This window comes from Dasypus novemcinctus, chromosome 7 (genome assembly GCF_030445035.2).
Source record: "Dasypus novemcinctus isolate mDasNov1 chromosome 7, mDasNov1.1.hap2, whole genome shotgun sequence".
Classification (NCBI taxonomy): Eukaryota; Metazoa; Chordata; class Mammalia; order Cingulata; family Dasypodidae; genus Dasypus; species Dasypus novemcinctus.
The window spans coordinates 115,997,756-116,021,232 of NC_080679.1; the positions used below are offsets into that span (position 1 = coordinate 115,997,756).

At 41.3% G+C, this 23,477-nt stretch overlaps 1 protein-coding gene across 5 annotated transcripts in view; it reads right to left on the reverse strand.

Annotated features, from left to right (window-relative positions):
- Positions 1–23,477, reverse strand: part of MGAT5 (alpha-1,6-mannosylglycoprotein 6-beta-N-acetylglucosaminyltransferase) — a 377,154-nt gene that overhangs the window by 146,425 nt on the left and 207,252 nt on the right. For all 5 annotated transcript variants that reach the window (XM_058301096.2, XM_058301094.2, XM_058301097.1 and 2 more), the window contains 4 exons: positions 15,487–15,563; positions 14,400–14,489; positions 3,263–3,334; positions 672–833 (listed from right to left, as the gene is read on the reverse strand). In XM_058301096.2, coding sequence (XP_058157079.1) covers positions 672–833; positions 3,263–3,334; positions 14,400–14,489; positions 15,487–15,563 — 401 coding nt within the window. The remainder of the gene's footprint in view (positions 1–671; positions 834–3,262; positions 3,335–14,399; positions 14,490–15,486; positions 15,564–23,477) is intronic.

A 23,477-nucleotide genomic window follows, 5' to 3' on the forward strand; every position in this document is an offset into this window, starting at 1 on the left:
AATTTTTTAAGTTTTTTTTAGAAGTATGAACAGATCACTCACTTTGCTCACACACAAAACTAGAACACTTAATCTAGGGCTGCAGCCACTTAATTTATAACTAATAGGGTATGCTCTTTTAGGCCCAGGGGCATTCTAGAAGCTTTCCAACCAAGCATCTTTTCATGAACCTGAAACAAATTCGTCCTGGTTCAACTGATGACATTTCTCTCTCAGGAATGCAACCAGAAGCACCAACCAAGCAGAACACCAGTGGAACTCATAGGTTCTCAAACCCCTGGATTGACAGCCACGAAAAGTACAGAGTTGCATGGAGGATGTAACTGAACTGAGAGAAACAGAAAGTTCTCAAAGGTTGGATTTAAGGAAAGAATGGGGGAAAGTTCCTGACCCCACTGGGAGTGGCCATCAGACAGATGACCCAAAGGGAAATCATGCAGGTAGATATGCTATTGGCTTCACCCTTGAAACCTGTGCACCACTCCTTGCTAAATAAAAGTATCGTAATTGTGGAAAGGAACACCCCAAAATGGCAGTACAGGAGGCTGAGCAGATTCACCCTAAGGGAATATCATCTGAGACATGACATTTCTCTTAGTCTTGATTCCAAGTGTGATCAAATTTTCAAAGAAAACTGGCATCCAACTTAAGTGGGTTAATAAGAAACTCACTTTCTTCTGCTTTCTTTTTTCAAGATTCTGCTTTTCTGCCAATGACTTGATTGCCTGAATCCAGGCATCAGCCATTCGCCAGATCCGTAGTCTCATCCAACGGAATTCTTCATGCTTTTTCATCATATTGTAGAGAATATTAAAATCTGTACGAATTTCAGCCTAAAACCAGAAATTTGATTAAATGAGAAGATAAAAATTCAGTAAGTATAGTGTTTTTCATGATGTAACATTTGAAACCTTGAAAAAGATAGTCAATTAAATACAGGACTTCAAAAGTGAGACTTGTCTGTAGCACAGCTTCAGTTTAAAGTTCCAGGATGGCAAACTGAAGTGAAGGTTCTGTAAGGGACATCATTAAAAAATTAGAAATTGAAAAAGGCAGCACAGTTATTACAAAGCGCTAAGCTATGAAAAAAAATGCACATCCTTTACAGTAAGTATGTCTAGTGTACCTTGAAGTTCTCCATATACAAACTTACTGTGCCAGAGTGGCAGATTCCTGGGAAAACTGAAGTAAATTCTTAACAAGGTACTCGACATCATGTAGGCTACTAAAAATCCTCCATGTCTTCCACACAGTTAAATGGAGAAATAAATGCTCGCATTCTAGTTTTGTCCCAGTCCAAACAAATAAAATACTATTTTTTAAGGAACTCAAAAGCCAGGAATATCATTTCTCTAATATAGCTGGATACTAGATAAATTCAGGGAAGAACAATTTAAAAGCCACGAAAACATTTTTCTAATGTAGCTGGATGCAACCAGTGGTTGAAATAACAGAGAAGAGTGATAATGCCAATATTTATATCACATAACATCAAAAATGCTGAGTACACCTTTAGGGACTCACCATAATTCACTCTAAAACATTTATCCAATCATGTCCTTCCTCAATTTAACAAATTTCCCCAGACTCTCATGGTCTAAAGCCTGGGTCAGCCAACTGCAGCCTTTGGGTCAAGTTTTTGTAAATAAAGGTTAATTGGAACACAGCCATACCCATTCATTTACATATTGTCTATGGCTGCTTTCAGTGCTACAAAGGCAGAGGTGAATAGTTATGACAGAGACCAAGATAGCCTGCAAAGATCAAAATATTTATTACATAGCGTTTTTTTTTTTTACATTTTTTTAACCCCCCACCCCCGCGGCTTTTTGTGTGCTGCCTGCTCTCTCTGTTCATTTGCTGTGCGTTCTTCTGTGTCTGTACTTATTTTTACTTTAGTTCCCCTCCCTCCTTGCAGCTTGCTTGCTGTCTGCTGTGTCCATCACTGCGCTCTCTTCTGCATTTTTTGCCTGTCTCCCTTTCTGTTGCGTCACCTTGCTGAGTTGGTTCTCCAAGCGCTTGCGGACTGGGCGGCTCTCTGCAGCATATGGGTGAGCCTGACTTCACAAGGAGGCCCCGGGATGCGAACCCAGGGCCTCCCAAATGGTAGACGGGAGCCCAACTGATTGAGCCACAGCCACTTCCCTATTACATAGCTTTTTACAGAAAAAAAAAAAAAAAGTGCTGATCTTCTGTCTAAAGAATAAAAAATTAAGCTCTGAATGTAGCAAAGGCTTTCATAGTTCCCTACCAAACTTTTCAGCCTTATCTTCAATCCTTATTATCCAAACACGCCATGATGGTTAAGTTCATGGGCCATCTTGGCCAGGTTATGGTGCCCAGTTGTTTGGTCAAGCAAGCAATGGCCTGAATGTTCCTGTGAGTACATTTCTGTGGACTTAAATCATTAGTCAGTTAATGCATCTATGATTGATGACATTTATAATCAATGGAAGAGATTTCCTTCAACAATGAAAGCCATCTTATCCAATCAAGTTTAAGGCTTTCAAAGGAGAAGAGATGATTTCAGCAGCCAGAGGAGAGTTTCCATTTCTACGTCAGTCGGCCAACTTCTCCTGGGGAATCATCAAAAACCTTCATTGGAGTTTCCAGCTTGCAGTCTGCCCTATAGAATTTGGACTTGTACATCCTCATGGTCATGTGAAACAATTTTTATAAAATCTCATAATTTACAAATATCTCCTGTTGGTTCTGTTTCCCAGAGAATCCTGACTGATAAACACCCTAATCCCTTATCCCACTGAGTCATGCTCTACTCCCTGAAAACGCAATGCTATTTTGTGACAAGTGGTTTTGTGAAGAAGGGTTTAACATGGACTTCCCTCTATCAGGGATACCCTGCTCTCCCTGATCTAGTACAATCTCTTTCATCACTTTATCTTCAGCTTTTCTCCTGCCCCTTCAGATGGAGGTTGTCACTTTGTCATTAGCTCCCCTGGGGTATATGATGGGTATACTTGCCATCCCCCTTAGATTACTGAAATTCCCACATTGGGTACCAGGTCTAGTTCATAGCAATAGCCTATTATTTAGGAACCCTCAGAGAATGACTCAACTAAGAGATAATGTGATATGCTAACTAGCTGACTGATTTGGTCACCCAGATTTCCACAGGTCTAGTGACAGAAGTTCTTCAGTTTAACACTATCTCGCCTTGCAGTTGGAGTTTCTAGAAGACATGCACTTGCATGGCATCTGTTCTAAATGCACAAGCCTAGTAAGAGGTTCCCACATCACTTACCAACGAATTACGATCAGCTTCTTCGTAGCGATTTTTTGCTCTCCATGGTAAATGAGGACACCAATTTTCAACCTGAAATTCATAAACAAAAGATACTAAGTGTACTGGTTCATCTTTCTATGAAGTAATATGCATGCAAAGCATGGAAAACACTACCTGGCATGGAATGGGTACTACATTATTGTTGGTTGTTATTATCATTGTCAAAATTCCATGCATTTAACCAGATAGCTAGATACAGGTGCTGTCTGAGATGAAATAATGATCAGCAAGGATCAAAGGCACACTTCATAACACTTTATATATGCCCTTTAATGGGCCTTACAGAACCTGATTCCTTGATCATTTAATCCTCACAATTCTACACCAGGAGAGGGGGGTCTTGTGGCAGAAAAAGACTTGAGGAATGAGAACATAATGTGCCTTAGGAACTGTTCAGCAAAAGGACAAGAATTATTCCTTATCTGCTATGGTATGTTTGGGAGGGAAAGAGGAAGGCATCTGAGCCATATAACTCAACCATTTATCTCAGAACTAGGAATGCAAGTGGTAGTTTAAGGCTCAATGGTCAAGGCTCTCCCTCATTTTCTGGTTGTTCACTCGATCTCAAGAAGTACAGTGGCAAAAAAAACCCTCATGATCTTCAGAGTGTGCACTGTGGAAGAGGCATCATTCTGTCAATGCACAACACAAGGGTTTAGACTGTCACAGGGAGAAGGGAAGAGAAAGGCAAAGAACCCTATTTAATAGAAATTATTTTAACAAAGCTTACACAAGAAAATAAGGCAGATTAATAATTTCCAGCAAAGGTAAAATGAGAAATATGTTGTATGACATTGATGTCTGGCCTCTTTATCAAAACTGGCTATATAATGTCAAGATAGCATGACACCGATTTACAAATATATAACAAGATTATTAAAGATGGATACCAAATAGCCATTGAAAATGCTTTCTCTCTGGGTTGGTCAGGCAGACGTCCTTGGAGGAGGCAGGCAGGAGTGATGTCTGAGGCCAGAGCCTTGTGTGCTAGGAGAGCAGTCAGACAAGGTGATTTGCCCTCTAACTCTGGGTGAGTTTTCAAGAAAAGCTGTCAGTTTTCCAAATCTAGAAATTGCTTTTAATGAGCAGGGTGATTTTCGCTATGAATAAAAATAACTGGCCTGGTTTGCATAAAGCCATCTGCTGCTCTAAGTGATCTGAAAGCAACAAGCAGAGGGCAGCAAAGTGTGGGGTGAGGGTGAAATCCCTTGAAAGAAAAAAGGGCAATATTCTCTTTTTTTCTTATGGAGTAAAATTAGACTTTACCTTATTTGTGAATGACTTCAGAGACTCAAAAGACTCCCTATAAGGAATGCTGAAAGGTTCTTATTCATAAATACACACACAAATGCACACACACTAACTTGCCTGGGATGCCTAGGTCTAATTATTGACCTTACAGCAAGATCTCCAGGAAAGGCAGTATCTGGAGCTCCACAAATGAGAAAAATTAGGGAAAACCAGCAGGAAAGATGCCTGCGTGTGGATGAAGCCCAGTGGGTCCCATTAGTACTGCACACATCTGTGCCTCATATTCTTAGCCTGGTTTGACTTATTTAGCTCAAATTAAATTTTTGTAAATGGACTCAATAAAACATCGCTATAAAGCATATTTAGAACATGCAGGCTTCAAATGGATTGTAGATCTCCAAGTTCACAGAAGGTAAGAGGAGGAGGATGAGCAAGCAGGATACACATTCCGAAAAAATCCCACACTACATAAATAGCTAAATTTACAGAGTAACACATGAGGACAAAAAATTTCCCCATAAATATCATGATGGGAAAAGATGAAACAAGACTATAAGTAAAGAAAACCAAAAGGAGAAATATTAGTGAGGACAGATATTGATAGAGGATGGTACATTCCCTCCCTTTCCCCGCCTCCAAGAAAACTTTGGAGTTTCAGTGTGATGAAAATACAGTCCAAGGTGATCTTCTGAAATATGACTTCCCAACAAAATAAAGACTTAAAATCCTCTTTGAAACTCATAATTTATCTCAATTCTTCTCACTCCGAATCACTGCAAGTCTTCAAGGGCATGCCTACCAAGTAGGGAAACTGCAGTTAGTCCAGTTTAGCTTTCACTAGCAATTTTTCTGTTCACATGTGATGTGTGATGGTGAGAACTCATTTATGACCATCTTGGCAGAAGAATATTTGGAGGCGGGGCAGGGGGGGGGGCGGATTTAAAGCGGCTGTTTTTGTAAACAGTATTGGGATAACAGGTTAACAAAACAATTAAATTAGACCTAAACCAACTACTCCGTGTGGAGGGGAAAGAAGAAAAAATGTTTCTTTCTTTCTGAAACCTCAGAGGATTATGAGGATTGGAAGAAAGCCAGCTCCGGCAGTAAGGCCAAGTATCAAAACAAACAGCCCTCAAAGGAGCAATATTTTCCTAAATAAGAGCGTCATTAATAACATTCGGGGAAAATCTTACTCAAGGCTATAAGCGCGACCTCCTAATCCCTGCTTTCTGCGGGTTCCATCCTGTGTCCTCACAGCATCACACTAATCATGTCTATTTCACGTCGTGCTTAGTGGCCCTTCTCCTGCCTGGCTCGTGGAGTCCTACCTGTGGCCACCTTCCTTCTCCCACCACCTTGGCCACTCTTTTACCTGAGGCAATCTCCCTGTGCCAGGATTTTGCTTCCACTCTTGCTGCAGATGCCCACACTGCAACACTGGTCATTCCCCTTCTCTACCCCTTCCCTGACTGATTCCTGTGGGCTGAGCAAGCCCTGCCTCAAGCCCTTGCCATGGAGAATGGCTGGATGGCCTTAAGTTGCCTATACTTGTAAGCCTGAGAACTGAAAACCATCTGAGCCCAGGGCACCAAGCACACCACAATCAATAGAAGAGCAGATTCACTACTCTAATATGAATCTTTATTCTGAAGGCAAAGCTCCTTTGACATGGACTATTTTTTTTTTAGTGCACTAGTCCTAAATGAAGATGCAACCAAAAAAAAAAAAAAAAAAAAAAAGGAGAAAGACCTGCCAGGCTAGAACTTTGGAACATTAACACATATTCTTTGGAGAGAGGGCCCTATAAATCACTTTTCTTGAAAGAGAAGATATAAAATAAAAGTTTGATTTTCAACATTCCTCCTCCCAATGATTTACATTTCTTTGATCAGAGTAGGTTCTGCAGCTTAATCATGAGCACTGTGAATCAAAGAAACTCTCTGAGTCCCTAAACAGAGCTAAACTAGGTCAGACTTACTCTCAAGGTCTGGAGGATGGACAACTCATTATATCTGAGGAAAAAGAAACTGCTGCTAGATACATATACAGTTCCAGTTGGAATTTAGAGGAGGAAATATTATGGCAAAAACTAGGAGGAGATCCAACATATATATTCAACACATGCACATATTCAAGCACTTATTTGTAGTAACGTTCTATTATTTTGAAAGAACAGGCCCTTTTATAGCTTCCTCTCTCATGATTAATAGGAGGTGTTTTGTTCTAATAGATCTCTGACATACAGAATCTCATGCTATATTTTTCTTTCTTTCTTTTTAAAGAGTTTATTTATCTCTCCTCCCCACCCCCCTCCTCCATGCGTTGTTAGCGTTCACTGCTTGCTCTCTGTGTCCATTCATTGTGCACTCTCTGTGTCTGCTCGTCTTCTCTTTAGGAGGCACTTGAAAACAAACCCGGGACCTCCCATGTGGAGAGAGGCACTCAATTGCTTGAGCCATCTCCACTCCCTGCTTTGTTATATCTCTTAATGTGTTTCCTCTTTGTGTGTCCTTGATGAATCATCTTGTTGTGTCAGCTCTCCATGCCAGCCTGTGGTGCCAGCTCACTGTCTTGCTTGTCTTCTCCAGGAAGCACTGGGAACCAAACCCAGGATGTCCCACGTGGTAGGGAGGAGCCCAAATGCTTGAGCCACATCCACTTACCATCATGCTATGTTTTTCAGATGGTAAATGGACTCAAAACTAAATGGGACAAAGGCATAAAAAGTCTGAGATGATCTCTGGTTGATGGGGTTATGAATGCCTCCCATTTTCCTCTTTTTGCTAATCTGCATATTATACTTCACAGTGAATATTAATAGCATAATTTTTAAGGGAGTTATACTATATGAATATAACTATTATTTACTGAAGGATTACAATGTGTCAGGATCTCTGAAAAAAAAAAAAAAGGCAACTTAAATACATTCCATCGTTTAATCTTCCAAAGTATACCCCAACAATATGGATTCTATCACCACCTAACAGGAGAGGAAACCAAGGCTTAAACGGGTTTGGGAACTTGCCAAGGTGACCCCACTCCTAAGTGTCAAGGATGGGGGTGGGGGAGAGCAAAATGGATAACAACAAAAGTTACAATAAATTAGGAGCCAAGCACTAGGAAAACCACTGTACACGCATTATCTCATTTGAGCTTCCAAATAATCCTTTGAGAAAGACCAGTTACCAGGTCAGATGAAGACACCGGGCACAAGAGAACAGACCCCTTGTGCACACGGAGAAGGCAGGAGCCCAGGTCTGAAGTGCCGTGTGCCACCCCAGAGCCTGTGCATACTCCACATAGAAACCCAGTACCTTATTTCCACAGTCTCACAAACACAGGCCAGTCTTCAATAGCAGGGTATTACTGCCTAAATCTTCTCTTAAAAAAAAGGTTTATTAATATTATGCTTCTACTGTGTGCTGTAAAGGTAACAAAAGTAGTAACAACTCCCTGCTTCCAACTCTAACTTGCTCTTCCCATCTTGTTCTGCACAAGCAACAGGGGTGATCTTAAAACCTAAACTGGATCAAATTCCATACTTACTTGAACCCTTCAATGGTCTGTCATTATACTCAGAATAAAATCCAGAATTTATACCAAGATCCTACAGAATCTGAACTCAGGCCTTACACTATCTTATTTACCATACCCTACATACATGAACCTCATGTGTCCAAAACATGCTAAGCTCGTTTCCCCCTCAGTAAAGTTGACAAATTGGGGGCGAGGGGAGGGACGGATGATTTACAGTTAAATCTGAATTCTGAATGTTGGCAAACAACTATTTCATTTTAGTAGAAGTATGTCCCATTCAACATATGAGACATTTAACATTTATATTTAAAAAAATGTTTTTTATCTGATATTCACATTTAACTGAGTGTCCTGTTATCTGGAAACCTACAACTAAGGGCTTCCAAATTTGCTGGTTTTTTACTTGGACCACAATTGCAAAGGTTCTTATTTGAAGCCCAATGCAAATAAGTACCCTTTAATTTATAATAGATGATCTAGAAAAGGTGAGTACTAAGCTGGTATTTGATAATACTTAGGAATTCCATGAATTTTTTGGTGTGAAATGGTATTTTGGTTTTTTGTTTCAAAAGAGCCCCTTTCTTTTAAAGATACGGTGAAATATCAAGAATATGACATCTGGGATTTGTTTCAAAATAATGGGGGATGGGATAGATGGAATGAAATTAGTCATAACTGATCATTGTTGAATCTGATTTATGGGCACATGGGAGTTTGTTCTACTCTCCTCTTTTGTAATTGTTTGAAATTCTCCATATTAAAAGGGTTTAAAATTTTAAAATAATTTATGGCATATAATAGGGAATATGAGACACAATATTTAAAAGCATGTAGAAAAGCAAATTGGAGATGGGCACACTGACACCCCAGCTGCCACATTTATTATAAGTAGCAAAGATGTGTTGGCTTTGGGTTTGGCAAGACCTGTCCTTCCCCCTTCTAATTTTTTTGAAAGATGAGGCCAGAGTAATAAGTCTAAATGTAAATATTGTAGTATCTATAATGTAGAGACAGATGGGAAGTATCTCTAAGAAGACAGATGTGGGGGAAGGGAGAGCATGAGGAAAAGAACTGAGAAATCAATTAGACTGATAAACTCGAACATGCTTTTAAAAAATCCTTTTTCAAAGGATATCTAAAACTGAATAAGAACAAAAAAAATGCATCTAGATGAAAAAGATAAAAATAAAGATGGAATTCAGAAAACAAAAAGAGCATGACTATGAATCTGTGCCACCTCCTTTTCTGCTAAGAAATATTACCTAACTGAAAAGGAATTTCTTATTTCTAACTGCCACACACTTATATAAAAGGTGCATGTTGGTATTCTCATATCACAGTCTGGTGATATTTTTAAAGTACTCCCTGATTCCCCCAAAATGTTAGTTATATTTTTTCATTTAGGTTTTCTCCTACAACCTAAACAGTCAATTCTTTATCACTTCTCACTTTGACAAATTAGTCTGTGCAACACTATTTCCAAGTTATCTTAGCAGCCAACACAGCCCATAAATCCAAATCATTGTCCTGGTTATTAGGATTTCATTTCATGCTCACATTCACAAACATTTAAGCTTTCAACCTTTGCTGTTGGGTATTAATCTTGGCATTAATCAAGGGATTAAGTACGCTGAATTTAAACTCAAGGTTAATAGCAGACTCAGCCAATATTAGTTTTACACTCTGCCAAGGGAGGGAGGAAAGAAGCAAAGACTTTTATGCCTATTGTTCATGGAATATAAGAAACAGATTGATGAGTAAGGCGCAAAATTGCTTCTTTTGTTTCTTTATGAGGGACAAAACATACACTCACTCATTCACTCATCCAGTCCAAATTGGCATTTTAGGCAACAGCTTGTACACATCCTAAGATCTAGTAATCAGTCACTGTTCAATTTGATTATTTCAGAGCAACTATACTTAGAATGGTAACAGAAGTGCTTAAAAAGAAAGCCAAAACAAAAACAAAAACAAAACCCAAACAGCATAAACTAACAATGACATTTAGAAGGATCTGATGTTTGCTAATTGCTAGAACTGTATAAAGATGAAATAAAATGTGTGGCTATCTTATAGATCAGCAACAACTATCAGTATAATATCAGTAGGGATTAAGAAATTAAAAGCTAATAGTAGGAAAACGCTCTGCAGAGGGCTAAGTTAATATACCTGAAACAATGACATTCAGAATAATTACTTTATAGGTCCCTTCCTCTGTAACAGGAGTAGTTATATGGCTCACAAAAAGAGATACAGAAAATGAACTGCCTGATGTTCTGGAAATGCAAGGCTGTCTAATGAATCATTCCCTTTCTCCTACAACTTGGAATGACTGAGCCTCTGGTATTCTTGAGTTACATTCCCAGGACAGATGGTGCTGCTTCTCTTTTTTGTGGTTAAGGATAAAAATTATGGAGTATTAGAAAACTAGCAATGAAGATTAATTGAAACTAGCTTGATTAGAGCTAAGTTTCCAGCAAGTAGATTTGAACACAAAACTGAATGCAAAGGAAATAGTTACAAGCTACTAACACTGATTTCAGTTTTCCTTTGCATAAAAGGGTATCACTCATGGAAAGTACTGGGCTTTGAAGACAAGCAGCTTAACGTCTCTGGGCCGTCTATGACTTGGCTTACGCATTAGAGTTAGTAAGAGGTTCAAGTGAGATTGTACATCTAAGGTATCTGGCATCAAAAACATTTCATTCTTCTCTTATTGTCTGCCCCCCCAAACCCCACCCCCAACAAGATCAAGGACTAAACTTAACTCCACATCCTCACTCCTCAGGAGAGTGTCAGACACATCAGACATATAACAAGTAGCTGTAGGGATGCCATGGGGGAAATATCACTGGCTTCACTACCTGGGATTTAGCCAGAAAAGATCTGTAAACTACTGTTTGGTGAGGGGGAAAGTGGCAGTTTATAATCTCATAACTCAGTGGAAGTCAGGACATTGTGACAACTATGAAGAGAAAAATGAAGGAACAGTGCCGTCTCCTAAGACTGGTCTGAATCTAAATGCCTCAATGCAAGTGGTGACTGTCGTTATACAAGGGATTTTTTACTTCATGTCCTTTCGATACCTGTCAAAGTTCTGAAGTTTAATGTAGATGGAAACAAGAATCGGCTCTTCCGTAGGATTAAGAAATGAGTGTAAGTCACTGGTACACATGCTGCACAAGTACACAAGTCATTGCTACCTACCCCAGGGAAGATGTTCCTCTTAATCATTTTTGCAATTGGAGGGGGAATCTGGCATATGATACAGGAAATAACCAGTTTTCCAGGTTTAATGAAGTAACAAAATTTGGAAAGTTTTTTTTAAGAAAGCAAGAGAAAAAAAAAAAACCTGGACTACCAAACGGTACCCCAAAGTCATAGATATTGTCCAGTACTAGAAAGGAATGAATTTGCTTTTAAAAACTTCTCTAATAATTTCATACTTTTAAAACAGCCAGGGTACACTGAGGCACCATGCATCCAACTCTTTATTCGATTGCAAACAGAAGTATTACATCTGGAGAAAAGAAGTCCATGGGAACAGTTGAACATTTATATTATCAGAAGTCAAAAGATCTCAAATTAAATTAGACTGGTTAATGAGAACCAGAAACTTGATTCTTATATATAAAATGGAAACAAGGTCCCACATAAAATGCCCAAGCTAACTGGTACCTCACAACTGTCTTCAAATAACATAAAAATCCATAAAAAATGTCAGTTGTATTTATTGAGTGTCTTCTATCTGCCAGGCTAGATTCTAGACAGCTTCCCAAATAAACTCAGCAACCTCACAACAACCTTATGGTAGGGTCCTTTAAAAACATAAGAACAAAATATAAACTTTTACAAATGAAGAACCCAAGGCACAAAGAGGTTAAGTACATTTTCCAAAGTCAAAGAGCTTAGAAACCAGCAGAAACAGAAGTTGCAATCAGGTATTAAGGCTCCAATATAGTACTTCCAACTGGAGTGGACATGTGAAATCCTCTTCGACCTCTCCTGGGAGGTCACCTACAAGGATGCTGTGATGAAGAAGGATTTTCTTAAAAGCCCAGAGATTCAAGGCTATTTTCAGATTAGAACTTTGAAAAAGAGGTTCCTAGTTCTCTCCCCAAGGGAACCATCTCCAACCCTTCCTGCACAATTTCCTGTATCCTTTTTCCTCTTCCACTGGACTTTTTTAAGATAATGAATGTATAGCATGGTGCCAAGAGCATGTGAGTTCTCAGAAATCAGTGAATATTATACAATAGATGCTCAATAAGTGCTCACTGGATTGAATTTGGCCAGACAAAAAGAAAAATCTGATCATCTGCATAAGATGGGAGTAGAATCAGCTAAGGAAGCATGGTCACAGGTTCTAAAATGAAATAGCCCCATCTGCCCTATATGCCTCTTAATTTACCTTCCCAGAATCCTCCTCTCTTTCCTCTCATTTTGGCTATACACTTCTTTCAATGAGGTGAGGGCGGGGGGTTGAGGAAAGGAATCAGGGCACGTAATTGCAGCCCCTTTCCCTCTGGAACATCCTCCCACATGTTCCCACACCGGGGAACAAGGCCATGTTCTCACAAGGCCAATGTGGGAATGTAAAACCTCCCCCTTTGCCTCAGCAATCTAACCCAACATGCAAACTGTCAGGAAAGCATGAGATCAGCTCCGCTTGTCAACCAAGGAGCACAGTTAGACTCTGATGAAATTCTAACAAATGGAAGGGGGAAGAAAATTTTTGAAAATTAAACCAAATTAGGACCCTTTACCTCAGGCAGGAAAGGTGCTTCTAACAGACTTCTCACTGCTCCAGGCCTCACACCTCTGGAGATGGAAATGAGGAGCAGCCCAAGTCAAAAAGGTCAAATAAATTCTCCAAAATCAATTTGCCAAGAGATAGCTAATGAGGCACACTGCACATCCAACTCTCAGTGCTTTTAATTTCTAAGAGGTATGTTAACCTTCTTTAGCTCAGGGGTTCTCAGGATGGGATGGCCTGGGACAGCACAGTCAGAAGAAAAACACAAACACACACAACAACAACAACAACACTCCACAGACTTGTGACTGAACAGTACTGAGGAAAGGGAAGTGCAGCTCTAGGAGAGGGACAACAGGGGAAGCAAGTCACAGGAGCCAGGGTCACAAGCCCTACAGCAATGCTGGCTTGGCCCCCAACCCAAAGAGAGGCTTTCCCTGCTTCCTGGGGCACAAGGAAAACTATGGCAACAGGACTTGATTTGGCTGTGCTTTCTCTTAAAGTCTCAAAAACATAGGCCTTCTTCTTCCTGCTGAAGCTAATAAATGGGCAACAGCAAACAAAAACACAGGAGATAAAAAAAGATATGGCTGCAACGAGCCTGCCCAGACCCTATGGCTGCCCACTATCCAAAAGGGACGGGGGCAGGTTTCGAGTTGCTACTAGATTCTTCCCCTAAAGCATGCCCTGGATAAAGCCCTAATTGTATTGCACCCCCTCGATTTTCCTAAAGTTGATGTAGATCATCTGAGTCTGCAATACATCCCATTGGTCCATGGGCTATGGTCTGTAAAATGTGCAAGGACCCTTAAAAAAAAAAAAGAAAAAAACCCAAAATTGATATGTAAAGGGGATGAATGAAAATGAAGCCTAGATATAAGGAAGAAGAAAAAAGATAAAAGTAAACTAAGTGAAAAATAAAACTAACTATGATGGTTAGTCTCCCCTGTTAACAAGGCTAGGCTACAGTACCCAGTTATTTAATTAAATGCTAATTTAGGTGAAGGTATTTTGTAGATACATTAACATCCATAATCAATTGACTTTAAGTAAAGGAGGTGACCCTCCAGAATGTGGATGGGCCTCACCCAATCAGTTGAAAGAATTTAAGAGCAGAATTAAGGTTTCTAAGAGAAGAAGAAATTTTGTATCAAGACCACAGCACCAACTCCTAACCCAGTCTCCAGCTTCCTGACCTGCCCTATGAATGTCAAACTTGTGTGAACCAACTCCTTAAATAAATCTCTTGTGTCCTTTCTCTAGGTGGATGAAAGGATGGATAGAGATAGACATACAGATCTATCTATACATCCTATTGGTTTTGTTTCTCTGGTGAATGCTGATGCAAACTCAGTCTATTTTTCCCTCAGGATAAAAAAAAGTAATATACCTCTTTGAGGAACAGGAAATTAATAATAATAATAATAAAAAGAACACATGCCCTCCAGGTGAAATGAATGCACATTATAAAACTTCTCAAATTCTAAGCTTGGTTACAGTAACAGATGAACCAAACCCACCCACCTCCAGAAGCCACTAGAAGCTACTCACCTCACTGAGGTAAATAAAAAAAGAGCACGTGGACCCATCCACCCCGTAGTCTGCGTAGCAGGGATCTGAACGCCACATATCTTTCATCCACTGAAACAACAAGAACCAGATCAGAACACCTCTCAGAGGTTCCTTCTGGGTGCTCTTGCACCTCTGCTGCCGGGAAGGTGAGGGCACCAGGGCGGAGACTAGTGAAGGGTTCAGGCTGCGGCTTCAAGACCACAGGGATGGAGTCACTGAGCTCAGTGTGACCAACGCGTCACACAGGCTTGAGCCGGGCCTCAGCAGAGGTGCTTAAATTGGAGAGATGCCATGGGACAGACCCTGTAAATAATAAAGCTCAGGGAAGGCAGTGGCTGAGAGAATGCTATCAAAAGTGACTGCATGATGGAACCCTTGCATCTAAACCCCTTCTCCCCGAAGAAATGCAGTTTCACCAGCCTTTTGCACAGTGCCTGGAACAAAGAGCAGGGATAGGTGCATGGATGTGCATTTACAGACATCCCAAACAGAGACCATGCAGGGGCTGCGGGGTTTGGACTCACCAGACTGACTGCATACCTAAACTGAAACTCTCCTCTGAAAGTCACTGAGCTGGGAGGGGTCACCCCAAGGGCAGGCCATACAAAAGGAGTTAAAAATAAAAAATGTTATTAAGACTAAAGGGATGGTCAAGAGCCTTCGGATGTTCAATCCCAAATGGAGATATGACATTTAAACCATGACCTGGAGACCTCAGAAGAGGGCCCTGGGGAGTGATGGAAAAGGGAGCTAGGGCACTAAATAAGAGCAGGCCTTTGTAAGTGGCCCTTGAAGGATCGCCTGCTGGAGGCTGGGAAGAGAGAGGGGAAGGTGGCTCCAAAACACAGCAGGCTCCCAGAAAGGTCCAGGCTCTTTCAGTTGGACAACTGGAGCCATTGTCAGAAGACCCACATGGAGCTGGCATAAGCAGAGAAGGGACTCTCATGACTACAGTCCAAAACCAGCAGGACAGAGGCACCCCTTCAATGGCTCCCTTTAAGGGCTCACTTGCATGTTAGTGTAGGTTGAGGTTGATGGGAATGAACATGCTCCACGTCCGCCTTACCTTGATTTTCCCCTCGCAGTGGGGGTAGCCATCCATAGGAGGCAATACACATTTTTCTTGAGCGCCATTAATGATATCTGTAAAAGATGGAAGACAACAAAGGGTAGCATGAAGTTCATAAAACACAAGCCTGACATCCTTCTAAGCAGAGAGGCAGGGAGGAGGGGTCTATTCTGGTGGCGACGTTTAGATCCATGGAACCCCACCAGCTCGACTGGTCTGCAGTGAGGACCTGACCCAAGGACAGCTCACCTACAGGATGGTCAGAGACCCACAACAAGTGTGGCCCAGCTTGACAGGGTGAGCTATGCTAATCAGAGTTCTTGCCCTAAAATTTGCAATTGAGAAACTGCATACCAAACAAGTGGGGAGTGGGGAAATTAAGACATGAAATCAGAAGGGTCTCCAGGTCTGGGGGTAGGGGCACTATGAGCCACGCAGATAAGCTAAAGTCATGAGCTGACTTCATGAGATCCTGTGTGCGAGCAGAGGAAGCCAACAAGAGAAAGAGGGGTGAAAAGAGTTGGGGTGCCGAGGAGCAGAGAGCCCCAAGGGAAAGCTGATCTGCTTCGAGGAACTGTGACTATGGCACCTTGCAGACATGGTCTTAGATGTCCATGTAGGTCTCCTTACTGGTTTAAATATTTCTTCCTGATAAATTCCCTTTTTTACTAGCCACCTCGAGTGAATCCTTAATTCCTTGTAACTAGAGTCAAAATGAAAACACTGTCTTCAAGGAGCATGTGGCTAGTGGTGGAGAGCAGGCAGGTAAATCAACAGTTGTATAAGAGTTTAGTAGACATTATGTTAGGGGGTGGCAGGAGAAAGACAGCCAGCTGGGTCCGTAAGGGACAAAGAAGGCTTCCTGGGTGCAGGGGCAAGGTGAAGACAGCATTCAAGCAACTGAGGTAGTTCCAAATTCAGGGGCACCTTGGTTGGAATGAGGAGGTATCAAGTACTGAGAAGAAAAGTCAGACAGGAGAAGCAGACAGAGCCCAACCAGGAGAGGCCTCAGTAGCCATAAGACTATAAACATTAACCTGAGGGCATGGCGGAGCAATGAGAGCTTTTAAGGAGAGGAATGAAATGAGATTTTTGTTTATGAATGATCATTTTAGTTGGAAATTAGGACAACTCTAAACTTACATGCTTCTCTTTACTTCCTATATTTTCTAGAAGTACTTGGAAAAATCACCAGTATTTACTAACTACAGTTTTCTAGACAAAACACTAATCAGAAATTGAGTCCCAAACTGTAATACCAGTTAATAGGAGTATTTAAACAGTATCAGTAGCTGCTGAGGTTAAAACAGAAGTTAGTGCTGAAAAGGATTTTAATTGAACCTACCCCTTGAAAACTAGTTATTCTAAAACAAACATTCTTGACCTCTTGATTGTTTTTGATGAGTGTTATACTTGCTAAGGATAACTATAGCATGGAAATCAATATCCTCCAATCCTGGATTGGAGACAGGGTCCTTCAGAAGTTTAAATATAGGGTACTTAATTTAACAGAGCCTCAGTTTTCTGATCTGTAAAACAGGAATGATTGTAGCTCTATCTCAACCACCTCTTATGATAACGAAATAGGTTAACATCTGTAAAGAATGTGGCCAAGGCACACCCAATGGCTGATACTTAACCACTGACCACAGCAGGTGCTTCTAGTTGACATTTGCTATTTAATTCCACACAACTCTCACTTGCTTTATCCAGCAAAGCAGGTCTTTCAAATGCAAAGCCCCTTCTGGAAATACAGTCTCAATGTTTTTAAATAAATGCAGGCTTGAGATGTCAATCTCCCTACTGCTTCCCTTTTCCCAATCCTACTGGACAGACGGCTACTTCTTTTGGTTCCAGAAGCCACTAACAAATTGACAGCCTTACCAAAGAATAAACTATTTTTCAATGACTATTACCCCTACCACTATTTTTAATTCTGATTTTGCCTGGTAACACTTACTAAGCAAATAAGAAAAAGCAAAGGTTTCAATAAATAAAGCTGAGTCTAAGGTATCCTAGGGCTAGGGTTACAGAGAATATCAAGAGTCTTCCCTTCTGACCAAGCTGTAAAATGAACTAACATGTCCATGAAGGACAGCACGCAAAGTCCTAATGGTGTGGATCCTCTTCATCAACAGTTTTAAGGAATAAAAAATATGTGATGCTATGGGTCAGCAAACTTTCTGTAAAGGCCCAAGCTGTAATTATTTTAGGCTTTGCAGGCTACCTGGTCTCTGCCATAACTAAGCAACTTCTGCTGTAACTCAAGAGTAGCCATAGTCAATTTGTAAATGATGGGCATAGTTGTATTCCAATAAAACTTTATTTATAGTAACAGGAGCAGACCCCTGTGTTCATGCTGCTAGGAGAGATTCCCCAAATGAAGAGTATCCCTTCTGCAAAGAGCCACTGAAGTGACTTCTTTTAAGGATACCGCCAGGCACTCAGCCTGGACCACCCTTTTTGAACCCCATTCAGCATCCCTTCTCCCCCTGCTAAAGCCTCCCGTCCTTTAAGGCTCAGCTCAAGCATCACCTCTCTGAAGAAAAATGGCTTTATCCTCCTTCCCGCTGCACCGGGATTCAGTGCTGCCCTTCTCTGTGCTTCCCTGGCATTCTGTACACACCTCTCCCATGGCAGTGAGCCACCCCATTCTTTTCTTTACACCAGTCCATCTCCCCTCTTAGAGTGTGAGACTGTCTGCTCTGGTCGACTGACTCTATGCCCGAACCTTCCACCTGCCCCACCTGCACCATGACTCCAACCACGGAGGCAGGGGTAAGGGTTGAATCATATCCCCCCAAAAGGCACGTTCAAGTCCTAACTTCTGCTGCTATGAACATGACCCTGTCTGACAACAGGGTCTTTGAAGACGCAATTAGTTAAGACGATGGCAAAATGGGACTTCATCCAGTAGGACTGGAGCCCTCATAAGGGGAGAACTGGACACAGGCAGACGGACACAGGAAGCACACCCTGTGAAGACTCAAGCATAGACGGAAGCCCAAGGGGGGATGGCAAGCTGCCAGGAGCTAGAAAGAGACAAAGGAGGATTCTCCTACAGATTTCAGACTTTCTCCAGAACTGAGAGATAATCCATCTCTGTTGTTTCAAGCCACCAAGTTGTGGGACTTTGTACTTGCAGCCCTAGGAAACTAAGACAGGCAGGGTTTTTACTCTTCCTGGGACAGCAGTATTTCAGCTAATCCAACAGGGGCTCCTCAGGAATTTAATGATCTTAGCTAAATGGTTATGGGTCTGAACAGACAGTAGGCCTCCAAAGCCACTGGTGTAACAGCTAGAAACTCTGGGGGCAGAGGGAACATGTGGATGGGAAAAACAGGAACCTGTGGGTCTGATCACAAGAAATCTGAGGAAAAGCCTCTAGCCCTTCACAGTGCAGGGGGACTTCCAGGCCTTTCTCAGAGTGCATCTCCATGTTTTGTTTCCAGAGAACATAGCATGACCTACCAAGAACTGATATCACAATGATGATGGTGACTTAATAAATAATGTGTTTTATTATTTTGTGCCACAGAGGACTTTCCTACCTCTGGAAGAGCCTCTGAATTAAATTTGGTTAAGAAACAAAAAAATTCAGGCAAAAAAATGTTGATGTTACCAATTTCCAAGGTAGGCTGAGTATACTGCACAAGGCCCCTTCAAAGGAGGGAGATAGGAGACCACCAGTATATCCTGCTAGAAAGCTCTCCCTATGCCATTTTAAAAAATGGTGTAGGGGCAAGGAAAAAAAGATGTCAATATAAGCAATGAAGCTCAGCTCTTAGTACTGCTTAGGTTCAGCTTCTCCCCTTACCCTCACCCCAGCCCACAGTGAAAGGCCTTGCACTGAAAACTTCCCCTCTGTACTGATTCTGTAACATTGTCAACCAGGTGTCTACGCAAAAGCCGATTACTTCCGTGTGAAAATTCTTTTGTCTTCTTCTCAGTCACCTGCCTGTACCCATATAATATAGTGTTGCTTGAATATTGCATTTAATCTAAAAAATAATTTTCCTGCTATCAAAAATGCTTCAGATTCAGGAAGGAAACCCCCAGCAGGAGCCAAAGCTGCAAACAATGTCATAAAAACACCGGATGGAGCAGTCCTGTCAAGTGTGAAGCCAGATCCTTTCTGACAACCTAAATATACATACATCGATTGAGAGAGACACATGCAGGAGAGACAATGGCTTCTTACATATACATTTAGAAGTGGCAGACAAAGAGATATGGAGCCAGACAGAGAAGGTTTTTTTTTTTAAATTCACGCTTTTCTCCCCTCTGAGGAAGGAAGGGAAGGGGGCAAAGCCAAGGCAGAGAGAGCAGAAGTAAATAGTAAAATTGGCCTTGAAGGATAGTGTGACTAGAAAGAGGGTGATATACAGGGCAGGAAACTAGTGTGGACAATTATAACTTGCCTTTCACAAGTGCTGTCACATAAATTATCACATTTTATATTCACTACATCCTCCTAAGGAAGAAAGTTACTTCCTCTTAGGGTATGGAAAGGAGAAAGTTCAAAACCCTCAGCACCTACTTCCAAAACCAGCCTACTCAACAATGTCTCTGAAAACCTGCTGCCCATTGTGTGCTGAAATATCAGAACAGTCCTCATCAGACAAGGTCCCTGCCCTCAAAGAGCTTACCACCCATGGGAAGAAGGAGGTGCATAAAATAAGAGAGCAGTGTACTCTAAGGAAAGACAGCTGCTGCCACTGCTGTGCTACGGCGGCGCAGTACTAATGTTATGCCTGGTATGTTGAGGACTCTGCCACTTAACAAAGGAATGAAGAGCCCCAATTCCAGAGAGGTGGGAAGAACGTGCCACAGAAGAAAGGGGGTGGAGGGATTCCTACTTGGAATCACTGCAACAGGAATTTCAAGTTCTGGATTACACACTAAGTGCAGTGAAAGGAGTTTGGGTTAGACATAAGAAGGATGAGAGGAAGGGACGGCAGTGAAGGAGTCGTCATTCCTGATATAGGAAGAGGTGCAGTGGTCTGTCCCTTATGTGTGTAATTGATATTTGGATCTTACTGGTATTTAAGAGGAGAGGCTCATGGTTTTATGAGACCTGATCTTAATGAATCATGTTAACTGTCATGATGCATTTACCAATCAAATGCAAGGTTTGCTGGGTACATTTTTTTTTAAGATTTATTTATTTATTTATTCTCTCCCCTTCCCCCTGCCCCAGCTGTCTGTTCTCTGTGTCTATTTGCTGCATATTCTTCTTTGTCCGCTTCTGTTGTTGTCAGCTGCACGGGAATCTGTGATTCTTTTTGTTGTGTCATCTTGTTGTGTCAGCTCTCCATGTGTGCGGCACCATTCCTGGGCAGACTGCACTTTGTTTTGCGCTGGGCAGCTCTCCTTACGGGGCGCACTCCTTGCACGTGGGGCTCCCCTACGTGGGGACACCCCTGCATGGCAGGGCACTCCTTGCGCGCATCAGCACTGGGCATGTGCCTGCTCCACACAGGTCGAGGAGGCCCGGAATTTGAACCGTGGACCTCCCATGTGGTAGACGGATGCCCTAACCCTGGGCCATGTCCGCTTCCCTCTGTTGGGTACCATATAAGGATATTTTATCTTAATGCTCAGTTCATTGCACAGAAAGAAAAAAAAAACACAAAAAAAAACACAAAAAAACATCAACTATACAGCACGAAAAAATATTCAAAAATACTATAAACTTACTGAAAGTTAAAGGTAACTACTCAACTGCCAAACAAAAAAGATCCAGAAATATGCTCACAAAAAGAGGCTCAAACTGGGTGTTGGGTTTACCGTTAGCATAGCTATGCTTATTGGTGCCACCCTGCGTAAGAATACTGATGCTCAAGTAAAGAAGTGGAGTAGACTGGAGAGGAAAAGAGAGTGCGAGACAGTGAGAAAGAATGAGAGGGTTTCAAGTGAGCTCAACAGAAACAGAAGACAGTCGTTTCAAAGTGAAAGTTGACCCAGTGATAAAGAGAGACTCCTTTGTCAGGGATCACTTTTCTGTATGTTAATTTTAACAAAGATGGCAAATGTCTGTAACGACGCTTCTTTTAAGAACTTGCAGAACATAGTGCCATTATCTTTTTATCTACCACTACACAGGCATTTGATCTGTTAAGGGTGGTTAATATCCTGACCATCACTATTTTAAGGGGTGGGGAAGAAAATGAAAAAAAAAAGAAGAAAAACTACATTTATAAGACAACTCTTAGAAACCTTAGCTAACATGACCATCTGTCCATCTTAGGAAGTCTTAGGAAATGAGTACAAGCTCCCATTCAGTTCCTTTGCCAACAGTTAAGATACCGTCTTCAAGAAAGAAGGCTCCATGCAGCTCAGAGAAACCCCACATGTATCTCCTCTCCAAATATAAAAGGTCTCAATCGAGTTTGTTTTGTGGGTAGGACAAAGGAGCTTTTCTCTAGGAACACCTGTTAGGAACACGTAGCGGAGCTTACCTGATGACCAGGCAGCAAGTGCCCCAGTCAGTGCTTGCTCCCAGCTAGGGACTGACTAGGTGTCTGCTTTGCCTGGAGGCACAGCCCTTGCCAAAACCTCCATCAGCTGGCTCTGCTTCAGGAGTTATTAGCAATAAATCAGACAAAGAAGGGCTGTGGTGAAATACAGTCCACCACTGAAAATTACCTCACCAGTCTTTCTTGGTTTGGCAAATACTCACTTAGGGTTGCATTACATTAACACTATGAAAACTGTGATTCAATTTCTACAACTGAGTCATGTACACACAGTTCAGTCCCAGGGTCCTACAGCAAAAATTCATGGCCCAGCAAAGTAGTTGGGGAAGGAGAGGTGGGGAGCTGAGGGGTAATGGTGTGACCCAATTCATGGACCCCCAGTAATATATACAGGTACCTTAAAAGGAATTGTTTGTGTTATGTTTATTTTTCAACTAAAAAGCTGGGAATGCAATCATCATTGAATCAAAGAATTTTAGAGCTCAAGGGACATCTGAAGCCGTATTAGTCAACGTTTTACTTTTTATTGGTAAGGAAGTCAGGGCTCTTCTCCCAACAAAAGGTCTATAAATATAATTATGAATGTTCAATGCCTTCTTTGGTTTATTGCACTTCTACTGCTTTCTTAACCCCTTTAACGCCCATTTTCATTTCATTAAGCCCTCTGGTATCTCCCAGGTAGATAATTGGTAAACTCCTTTAAAATTTTCAAGTGTATTTTTCCAGAACAAAACTGTACCAGCCCCTACAAAAGTTATAGAGATAGAAAAAAAATATTTTCAAAAATGGTAGACCAATCCTCTCATAAAATTCCATCTTCCCTCATTGGCCATCATGCAAGATGCCACTACATTATGAAGCAACATGCTCTGGGCACAGATACTATAAAACATGCCAAGGAAGAGCAACACTGACATGTTCCATTATTTTCAAGAACTGGATGACATCAACCTCAGCAGTGAGTGGAAACAGTGGAAAATGTAAATAAAGATGTCCCGCAAAGGGATCGCAGTTGGGCTGACCCCCAGCCACTTACTAGCTGCATGACCTGTGCAAGTTTGAGAGCTTTTCTAAGCTTATGTTCTTCTAACATCTGAGTTACTCTTTCCACATGGGGTTATGCCTGGCCCTTATTTGCCTCATATTCAACCCTCTGAACAACCTTCAAGGTAGACTATGGAATGCTGAGGGAAATAACACCATGTGAAAGATTAATTACTTATACCACTTTGAAATATCTCCTACCAGTTCTCACTCACTCATTTCATCTATTTGTTCAATATCCTTGTCCTACTGTCTGGATGGCCTTTGTGTCTGTCCTACCCATCCCTGATTCATTTTTCACATAAAGGTGGAGCATGAGATAGAGTTAGTGATTAAAATGCTTTTGGATTTATGGAAGGTGAAAAATTAAGTATTTTTAAATGAATGAGTACAAACGCAAATACGGTTTATTTTAGTAGCTCTGGGATTGGAAGATAAAATGGAGTTTGCAATATGATTTGGATA